The 11,121-nt window shown below is 40.4% G+C and overlaps 1 protein-coding gene across 1 annotated transcript; it reads right to left on the minus strand.

The window, feature by feature from the left end:
• Window positions 1–4,323: 4,323 nt before the first annotated feature.
• Window positions 4,324–5,166, minus strand: LOC142449202 (zinc finger protein 42 homolog). The gene has a single exon (XM_075550863.1). It carries the CDS (start codon window positions 5,164–5,166, stop codon window positions 4,324–4,326), a length of 843 nt encoding a protein of 280 aa, XP_075406978.1.
• Window positions 5,167–11,121: the final 5,955 nt, after the last annotated feature.

Consider the following 11,121-nt stretch of genomic DNA (forward strand, 5'->3'; position numbering starts at 1 on the left):
TTTTCCACCTTACCCTCCCTCACTAGTCTCCTCTTATCTTTGTTTTTTCCTTTTTTGCCATTTTTCTAATTCTTTTATAACCACAACAAATGAGTACAGAGACGGTTCTGTACCACACTATACAACAAAATTTCAAAGATGGATGTGTTCCCTTAGCAAGGCTGATGAGTCCAGTGTCCGGTGTTTGGAATTGAGGCGGCAGACCTTGGTTTTGGATGGATCACTGCGTGTGTGGGCACAATCCATGCTTTAACCAGATTTGAAAAGAAGGGTGACCACTTGGTCCAGGTAGAAATATTGGACGTGCTTAGGTTCATGTGTCATCTAACTACCAAAGTTTCTGTCCATGAAGCCATGCCACGTAGGGCTGTATTTCTTGTCAAACTCCTTCTTGATGTGGGCTGCAATGTTTTCCCTTATTGTGGTAGATATATAATTTCTTATCAGTTTGAGGATTAAGAGTGTAAAGGTGAAGTCTGGCTTGTCATTCAGATCATAGCCAATGAGACCTTTGTGTGGGTATGGCCTTCTCCTGAGAATTCTGGGAAATCCACTACTTCCGGTACTTGGAGCCAGGAGACACTTCTCTCTCTCTCTGCTACTCCCTGGGAGACATAGCAGCTGACAAGACACATGGATACACCCTGATGCAGCCCTGGGTGCTGGAGAAGACATGCAGGGACCCCTGGCAGCGCTGAGATGTTTCCATTGTCACTGGTTCCAAAGACTTTCTACCCACCGGCCTGTGATCTTGTACATTTGATGTCATTGCATATGTTTTGTGAGTCTGGTATCAGACTTAGGGACTTCATGTGGACTTGCCTGGGATGTTTTCTCAATCTTCTATTGCTCTTGTATCTACAACTCTTTTTTATACAAATGCACGTTTATGAATTTGTTTCTTTAGTCTACCCACACTAACACACCAATGCTGTATTTCTTCAGTGCCTGAGTAGTGCACTCCATTGAGTTCTATTGCCTCTCCTCAGATGTGTGGGCTTTTCTGATCACAACCTTTTAGTCACATATGGTTACTTTGCAGCACGGACGTCTCCTTTTATCTTTGGAAAATTGTAATATCTCTGTCTTTTCCAAATATTCTTTATGACACACAGTTCATCAATATTGGATAAAATAACACAGTCAAACATACTGATGTTGCAGTAAATTCTTGGTTAGCTGTAGTTGCACCCATAAATGAAAGTATGTATGAGTCATCAGGAAACAGAATCCAGATTCTTAGTCTTATGGAGTTTACATCATGGTTTCTCTTATTTCAAACTTAGGTTAATCTCACAGGAGACTTATAAACTCCCAGATAAGAAAAATGCTCACCCCAAAACCTTAAAAAACAAACAAAACACTGTATCCCATCTTTTCTCTCCTTTCTGTTACAGTGTTCAAAAGTCCAATTTCCTGTAAAGAATTAAATTTCCTGAAATTTTATTTATGGAGATATATAAACTCTAGTCTTTAGAGTTATTGAACTTGCCCCAGATATTCTTATTTCTCTACCTCTTTTGTTTTTTTTAAAGATTTATTATGCAAACTCTCAAAATACATGAAAGAAGACTGAATTCCTTATGCACCCACCACCTAGCATTCAGTGATTATTCAGCACCTCAAGTTTTTTTCTTTAATTATAATGCCTAAGTCCGTGAACACATCTCTTAGGTATGCCTAAAGTCTATCAAGAAGAACACACTGTTTAAGACAGTGTTACAGAAGACTGGAGATTAAAAATATTGAACTTTTTAGGTTTTGGCTATCATTTGTGATTTGCTTTTTAGTCAAAACTGAGAGGTCATTTGAGTGAATTATTTGCCTCTGCCCGATACTAAAAGTAATCACACCTAGCAATTTCAATGCATAATATTTCGGGTCTCTTAATCATACCCACCACTTCTCTTAATTTTTTTTTTTTTTGCACTGTGGGGGCTTGTGTGTTGCTGTGGTGCTGAAAGCTATGTCACAGAAATGCCAGTGAATTACAAATGTCAGCAGAGTCACCCAAAGTGAACAAGTTTCAGTGGAGTTTCCAGACTAAGAAGCAACAATGAAGAAGGAATCAGCTGCCCACTTTAAGGAAGTAGCCACTGAAAACTTTATGCATAGCTTCGAAACATTGTTAGATATTGTGGTAGACCAGGTTGACTAGAGAAAAAAATCCGGTGGCACTCAAATGTGTATAAGAGGGAGCTTTCTATCAAAGAGCAATTGTATATTGAGAAAAATCCCATCCCAGTTCAGATCAAGTCCCTAAGTCTGATATTAGCGCATATTTCTTATACCAGTCCCTAAATTCCTCTTTAGACTCATGCAGCACATGCAGTGATGTCGAATACAGGAAGATCACAGGCCAATGGTAAATCCCGTGGTAGTGGAAGCATCTCAGCCCTGGTGAGAGTCTCCATGTGGCTCCTCCAGCTCCAGGGGTCTGGCTACCTTGAGAGTGGCTCCATGTGGCTTGTCAATAGGAATGTGAAGCAGTGAGAGAGTTTGTTCCATCTCCAGCGAGGAAGAGATGAAATCCCAGAATCCTCATGAGAGGCCATGCCCACAAGGAAGAATCACCAGGATGTGACCTGATTGACAGGCTAGACCCCACCCCTTCCTTTTCATTTATCAAGCGGACATGTGATTATATAACTACCATAGATATTGATGTCCTAATAAGTGGAAGAAGAACATTTTTGGTGATAGGACCAGAGAATGGGTCTCTAGGAATAGAAGGTGATAGAGACATGACTGAGGAGGAGCTGCTTTCTCAGAGGAGAGTTGACCATGGTCACATGCATGGAGTAAAACTGGCAGGAGTGGAGCCTTCAGGGCAGACACAACCATATCAGGCTTGGCATAGTAGGGAAGGTCCTCAATGAGACGAACTGACACAGTGCCTGCAAAAATGGTTCGAGCACTGGAACAATTGTGACAGGGCTATGCTCCACTTGTGGTGTCTAAGACCACCAGAGGTTGGAACCTACTTAATGGCACCTAACCTAACATGACATGATTTAATCATACTGTAAATGTAGATTTATAGGAGTGAGAAACAACCTATTGATAAAAATTTGAGACAGCTACATAAATGCTCTCAAATATTTTGAATGACTTTTATTTTCCTGTCATATTATGAGATTCCACTGGTTTAACTCTTCTTATTCCCAAGTTGCCATTAAAAATAAATGATTTTTACGTTTTTGCAAAGTGGCATTAAAAGTTAATGATTACTTGAAAGCAATCATTAGTTCTCTGGAAAGTGACAATCGACCCTAAAATGAGATAGTACTTTAACCCACCGAGCGGGTTAGGAGGCAGCCCTGGTGGTACAACTATTGGATTCTTCAGCCACTAACGTCGGGACTAGTAAGCAGGGCTTTCATTGACTACAGTCCTATAGATTAAAATAAACAAAAAGCTTAGAATTGCTATGAGGAGCTTCTTTGGAAAGCAGTTTGGCAGTTCCTCAAATGGTTGAACACAGCCGTAGCATACAACCTAGTAAGTCCGCTTTCAGATACATACCTGAGAGATGGCAACCTACATTCATATATGAAGCTTGTGCATAAATGTTTAGAGAATCATTATTCATCACAGCTGAAAGGTGAAAGTAATCCAAATGATGCGCAAAAGGAGGCTTATCTATATAATAGCATATGATTCAACAACAGATAAAACAGTGAAGTGCATGTTCCATGCTACAATACAGAGGAAGTTTATAATCATTTTGCTAAATGAAAGTAGCCAGTCGCACAAGACTACATAGTACATGATTCAGTTTTCATGAGATGTCTAGAGAATAGAGAAATCAATAGAGACAGAAATCCTATTTGCAGTTGTTTGGGACTAGGAGAGGGAAGGAAGTGTTTGATTAGTAAAGGGCACAGTTTCTCTCTTTTTTTTTAACTCTTTTTAAAGCAGCTTTATTTTTTTTACTCCAGATTTAGCATATTTGGGATTATTTTAAGATATGTAAAATGGATTGAACTTGATTAAAAGTATATCAAATGTATGATGTATGTGTCTGATACAATCAAAGAATCATAAAAATACCACTTTCAAATTCAATATGAATTTGAAATGTGTAACTACGCATCCATTTATTAATGTACTGCAAAATTTTTAATCTCTAGAATCGTCAGATAATATTAGGTACATTCCTAAAAGGCACAAGCTAAATAGCTGGAAATTAAAAAGTTAAAATCAAAAGTATCTTAGTAATATTGAAAGTAAAGCTTTATAGATTATTTTTAATAATAGACTCATTAAGAAATAATAATCAAGAGGCACATTTATCCTTAAAATGCTTACCCTGTTCGAGGACTACTCTCCCACCTGTATTTTGGCCTTTGCATGAGTTAAGATGTGAGCTTTCAGGTTACTAGACTGAATAAACTTCCGGGAACAGCCCTGATAGGGGCACGAAAAGCATTTCTCACCAGTGTGGATTCGTACATGTGTGCACAAATTGAAGTCCAGGGAAAAGCGTTTCCCACACCCTTCGAATGTGTACCGGTAGGGCTTCTCTCCAGTGTGCACCAGAAAATGTCGCTTCAGTTTTGAGCTCTCAGTGAAAGCTTTCCCACATTCTGCACATACATGGTCTCGGGGACCATGAACTAGGAGATGCTTTCTCAGGGAGGACTTATCCTTAAACTTCCTTGGACATCCACCCTGAGGACAGGGGAGTGTTTTTTGATCATCATATTCTGTACTTTTTCTCGGCTTCTTTCTAGTAAATTCTGTCAGCTGTTTAGGATCAGATAAGTCAACACCAGGTATTCCACCAGGGGGAAGCTTCTTGCCAGTCATGTACTCAGAACACACAAGTGAATTCTCTTCAGCAAACTGTTGAGAAACGTTTGGTCTGGTCCCTTCTTTGGCGTATTCTAAAGAGCATTCAAGAGAGTTGTCTCCAAGAAGTGAATTTTCTCCAAGAACCTGTTGAGCAAGGGTTTGTTCTGATTCTTCTTTCAGGTATTCCAAGGATTTAAGAATTAAGTCTTCTTCCAGGATGGGTTCTGAAAACTCACCTCTTATTATGCATTCAATGTAGCACTCAGGGAAGGGCTCATCAAATGCCTGAAGACCAGTGTTAGAGTGCTCGCTGTCTTCATCACATAAGGCCCACATTGTATTAGCAGGTTCCTCCTCTGCCTGCAGCATGGGACTAGGCTTCACTTGGTTTGGCTAAGTCTCAACAAAGGCCTTTTCACCTAGGCCCTTATGACAACTTTTTCTGAGTCTTTTCTTCATTTGCTGTTCCATGTTCTATCTGCTTCCTTCTTGAAGATTTACAACAGGATCTAGCAATCAGGTTTAGGTAGTAACAATCTGGTTTGCAGCAAGCACCTTTCTAAGTTAGACTCTTTGCAGGTCTTCGAGCATTAAATCAGCCCTCACAGTATACAAGCATCTATTTTTGAAACAAAAGGGTGCAACTTCAATGGAATTTCAACCCCACAGCTGGTAACTTTCTTGAGTACTCACCTTTCTTCTCCTGCCCGTTTTCAAAAGTTCGAGGCCAGTGGCCACAGGGCCCTCCGACATCTCCTACTTCCTTTCCCAGATGCAGCGACTGGCCCGAGGAAACTCGGAAGTAGCGGCCAAGGATCAGGTTAGGCCCCACCCACCTGATGATGGACACATGTCGATCAAGCGGCACCTCCTTCTTCATTGGGCATTAGATTGGCCCGCCCCCAGAAGGGGGCGGGTCTATGGGCGGGGCGTGGGAGGCGGGTCCGGAGCACGCCGCCTGTGTGGGTCACCTTCAACTAGGGCGCCAGGGGCGGTTCCGCCCACTGCGTCACAGGCCCCGGCCTCGCCAACTGCCTCGAATGCGCCACGTTTCAGCATGTAGCACGTGCTCAGTAAAACGTCTAACACATTGGACTTGAGTGAATCTTCCTCACAGTGATCCTACAGGGCAGAGCAAAACTGTCCCTTCAGGATTTTCCTGGGTTGTAATCTCCACGGAAGCCGACAGCGGGCCGCCATCTTTGGATCTTGCCCCCCACAGTTTCTTTTTTGAGGAGATGAAAAATGTTCTAAACTTGACCAAGGTAATGGTTGAACATATCTCTGAATATACTAAAAAGCATGGCAATGTATAATTGAGGTGGGTGAACTGTATAGTATTATAACTATATCTCAATACACGTGTTTTTAAAAGTAAGGTCCTAAAAGAAAAAAAACCCCATAATAGGAGTGGCTACAATAAAAGATATCAACACATTTCTAGAAGATTGAAATCCAATGGAGGAGTGGTAAACGACTTAGCAGAGGAAGCCATCAAAGCCTGCAAACCGTGATGCTAGGAAACTCCAGAAAACAAACCACCTGGTGGCATCAAATAAGAAAATAAAGGTTATCCGCGAAGAAGCTTTGACTAATAGGATACCTGTTTGTGCGTGTGCATGTGCTTATTGCTTTGGCTTTTTGTTTTGTTTTTCCTTTTGCCTGGAACTTAACTTGATACAAGTGTTGTAAAGCTAGTGCTGCCCGCTTCTGGAGTTGGGTTTGGGACGGGTAGTGACAGCTTGGGAACAAATGCCAGAAATCTCAAAGATGAGGTCAAATTGAGGGCAAGATAGTTCATTTTTGAGACATTTATTTGGAAATAGTTAAGCATTTAGAAAAGTGGCATGGAAAGTAAGTAACCCAAAACTCTTTTGTTCTACTCATCTGTTAGCATTTTGATCCACTTTCTCTTTCGCTCTGTTGATGGGGGACACATATGGTTGATCACTACGAATTGAAAAGTTGGCAGTTCAAATCCACCCAGATGTGGTTTAGAAGAAAGACATGGTGATCTAATTCGAAAAAATTACAGCCACTGAAAACTTTGTAGAGCACAATTATATCGTAAAACATGGGGTAATCATGGGTCACAATTGCCTCACTGGCAATAGGTTTTATATATATGATATATACATATATACAGATATATATATATATACATATATATGCCAAAAACCCAGAATGATTTTTCAAAACCACGTATTTATTTATTTTTTACAAAACAACCTTATTACATTCAAACTACACTCCATTACATTGAATACATTTGTCAAACCTGCAATTCCATTCTTGGAAACATTTTCAAACTCATCTGTTTGGATGGCTGACAGCAGCTCTCTTGTTTTTTTCTTCATCTCTTTTACATCGTCAAATCACTGAACTTTCATGTCCCTCTTCATTCATGGAAACAAAAGAAGTCACATGGAGTGAGGTCAGGTGAGTAAGGTGTTTGGGGCAAGAGAGTCATGCTGTAGTTTGCCCAAAACTGGCACACTGAGATGGCTGCGTGAGCAAGTACATTGTTGTGGTGGCAAAACCAGTCCTCGGTCTGCCACAAATCAGGTCTTTTTTGTTGCACACTGTTATGTAATCTTTTCAGAACCTCTAAATAGAAAGCTTGAATAACAATTTGACCTGGTGGAATGAACTCCAAATGTACTATTCCCCTCAGATAAACAAAACAAAATGAGCATCATCTTGCTCTTTGATTTCAATTGAGTGTTTTGGGTGAGGTGGCAATGACATCTTCCACCGGCTTGACTGAGGTTTGCTTTCGGGGTTGTAAGAATAGCACCATGTCTCCTCACCAGTAATGACCTTGAGGAAAAAGTCTGGGTTGCTTCAGAGCTGTTCTTTCAAAGCACAACATCATCCCACTGGGCACTCTTTCCTAGTCAGTCAGGACCCGAGACACAAATGTTGTAGTGATCTTTCTCATTCCCAAATCTTCCATTAAATTTTTCTGAACCGAGTTCCAAGATAGTCCAGATAACTTTCCCATGTCTTCCATGGTCCTTTGTCTGTCTTTCAGAACAAGCGCATGAATTTTGTCAACATTTTTGTCCATTCGGGAACTTGATGGATATCCCAAATGAGGTTTGTCATCAATCAACATTTAGGCTTTCTTTTTAAAGATAATTTTATTGGGGGCTCTTACAGCTCTTATAACAAAACATACAGCAATCGTATCAAGCATATTTGTACAAATGTTGCCATAATAATTTTCTAAATATTTACTTTCTATTTGAGCCCTTGGTATCAGCTCCTCTTTTTTCCCTCCCTCCCCCCACTCCCACCCCCATGACCCCTTATAAATTATACATTATTATTGTTTTCCTATCTTACACTGACTGCTAGTTAGCTTCCTTCACCCAAGTTTCTGTTGTTAATCCCCCTGGGGGACTGTTATCCGTTGATCATTACAATTGGTTTCCCCTTCCTCCTTTCCTCCCCTCTCCTTTCCCCTACTCCTTGATATCACTACTCCCATTTCTGTGCCTGGAGGGTTTATCTGACCTGTATTCCGTGGGTCCTGAGCTCTTATCTGTATTAGTGCATATGTTCCAGTCTAGCCCAAGGTGAAAGGCGGGACCAGGGTCATGGTAGTAGGGGGTGAGGAAGGCACAAACTAGAGGAGTATTGTGTGTTTCAGTGGTGCTACACTACGCTCTGGTTGCCTCTTCCCTTCCTTGTCACCCTTCTGTGAGGGAATGCCCCATTGTGAACAGATGGATTTTGAGTGTTTACTGAAAACCCTCTTGTTCTGAACAATATGTTGTTGTTGTTGTTGTTTTTTGGGGGGGCTCTTCTGATGCCTGTCAACTGATCGTGTTGATAGCTCATGACTGCACAGGCTGTTGTGCTTCTTCCAAATCGGCTAGCTGCTTCTCTGCTACATGGCTGCTTGTTTAACTTCAAGCTTCTAAGACCCCGGATGCTATATCTTTCGATGGCTGGGCATCATTAGCTTTCGTCACCACATTTGCTTATGCACCTATTTTGTCTTCAGAGATCATGCTGAGAGGGTGAGCATCACAGAATGCCAGGTGTTAGAACAAAGTGTCTTCTGTTGAGGCAAGGCTTGAGCAGAGGCCCAAAGTTCAACTACCTCAATGTATTGATATATATAGATATATGCATAATTACACACATATGTAGGATAATACCTCTATTTTATGAATTAGTATATTTACATATGTACATACCTGTAGAGGATAAACATTTCACCTTTTTTGAAGCAAGAAAACCACTCATATATATGAGTTTTTCCTATAGTGCTCTCCTTGTAAGCTGTGTTCAACATCACAACAATTTTTCCAGAGCAGGAAACAAAATTTCACAGCCGCACCCTGTTCTCTTAAATTGGGCATCACAATAAACAAGGCTTAAGTGAAATTGCTTTTATGGAAAAGTTCACTGTGGTCCGAGAGAATTTTCCCAGTCAACGCCACTGGATGCGCGAACTCAGTGTGTGTTGCTGGACTCTAACCTAGTGGGGAGAAAGCATACTACAAAAGTTCTGCCTAGTGGTGCTTTTTTTCCTGGTGTTCTTTGGGTACCCTCTCATATGTATGTATGAGAGTATTTGAGCACACCTTTCATACGTCTTTACCCTTAGATTATATGTTTCTTTAAAAAGGTATAATCTTTGACATACTACACAATTAATCTGTTCAGTAAATTAAACATGGCATTTAAGTTTTAAATTAATTTTCCATCCCTCTTCTCTTTGTGTCAGTTTATCTTATAATTTGTCCTTTGTCACAATAAAGCAACAACAACTACTTCTATTACAGGATTCAGTTCAGAATCACATATTGTATCTTTAGTCTCCGTCAATCTGGAACAGATTTCCTGCTTTTCTTTTTTTTTAATATGATCACTATTCATATATTCAATGTGTCTGTTTTGTAGTACTTTCTCACCTGGAAGCAATTCTTGTTGAGATTTTAAGAGACGTTTTTCCATTTGTGAGGCTTAGGGAACTGAGAGCATTCAGGATCATATGTCTTATAAAAGATAACGCTAAAAAAGGACAGGAATATATGGAGGAATTTTTCTGAACAAAAACTTTGCAGTCAAGGGAGAGTAGAATTGGAGTTCATCTCCTTTGGGGTGAAGAAAATGGAGACACTGTGGAATCAGGAGAAGACAAGTAAAGAAATGTTTGCCATTCCTGGCAAACCCTCATCACATGGGTGGGAAAGGGTGGAATATCCTACTCTGTCAGTTCATCAGCTTTAATAAAAGAATGCAAATAAGCAAAATGAGGAAATGACACAGGTCTTAATTTCATCACTTTACACAGACTGAAACTGTAAGCAAAGCAGAGGAGGTTCCCTGACAGAATTCTTATCTTCACCTGTACCCACAGCTTCTTCTTGACTTTTCTTGGTTCATGAAATTCATAGCGGGCCACCACTCAAATGTCACTGGGGGCTTACATGTTGCTCTAGTGCTGAACAGGTTTAAGAGAGATTCCAGACTAAGACAGACTGGAAAGAAAACTCTGGCAACCTGCTTCCAAAATTAGGCATTAAAAACCCTGTGGAACACAGATATACAGGTAGCAACCGATCAAGAGGATGTTATAGGACTGATCAGCATTTCCTTGTATTGTGCATGGGGTTCCCACAAGTCAGGGGCAACTCAATGTCAGCTGACAATAACTCGGCTAAACAACTGCCTGACAGACAAAGGGATGAAAATATACCCATGGCATGATTGCCATTTAAAATAAGATCTTATTTTAAAATGTAGAGGAGCCGAGGAATGTTAATGAAAAGCTAAGAAGTAGATAGGGAAAATCATTTTAAAAATTCATGGAAGAAACTGAGTACATATGTGATTCAAAACAAACGAAAAGTATTGTGAAATATAATTTCAACTGCACTCATTCTGCTAGCCACAATGTTGCAGTTCAAGACCACCAACTGCTCTTTGGGAGAAATAAGAGGCTTTCAACTCCTCTAAAGATTGGCAGTCTCAGAAATCCCCAGGGAAAATTCTAGTCTGTCCTATAGAGTAGAGCCAGAATCGATTTGATGGCATTGAGTATGTGTTTGAAAGAGAAGCCCACCCTTCAAATCAGAAAGGATTTGACCATGCAGGTTGTGATCAGCACAATGGTTTTGTATAATGAAGGAAAAATTAAAGACATTGGAGGGATGAAGGGGAAGGCCAAGAGAGTGTAAAGGGGGAAATAGGATGGGGTACAAATGAGTGAAAGGGGCTAGATTTGAGAGGTCTTATTAAGGCTTGTACAACCTAAAAGGGATTGGGGAGGCAAATGCTGTTAAAACATTGTCAAGTTTTCATGTA

This window comes from Tenrec ecaudatus, chromosome 5, assembly GCF_050624435.1.
Source record: "Tenrec ecaudatus isolate mTenEca1 chromosome 5, mTenEca1.hap1, whole genome shotgun sequence".
NCBI lineage: Eukaryota > Metazoa > Chordata > Mammalia > Afrosoricida > Tenrecidae > Tenrec > Tenrec ecaudatus.

Excerpts from the sequence above, each read along its gene's own strand:
- LOC142449202 (XM_075550863.1), bottom strand. The coding sequence starts at position 5,166 with ATGCTGCAGGCAGAGGAGGAACCTGCTAATACAATGTGGGCCTTATGT.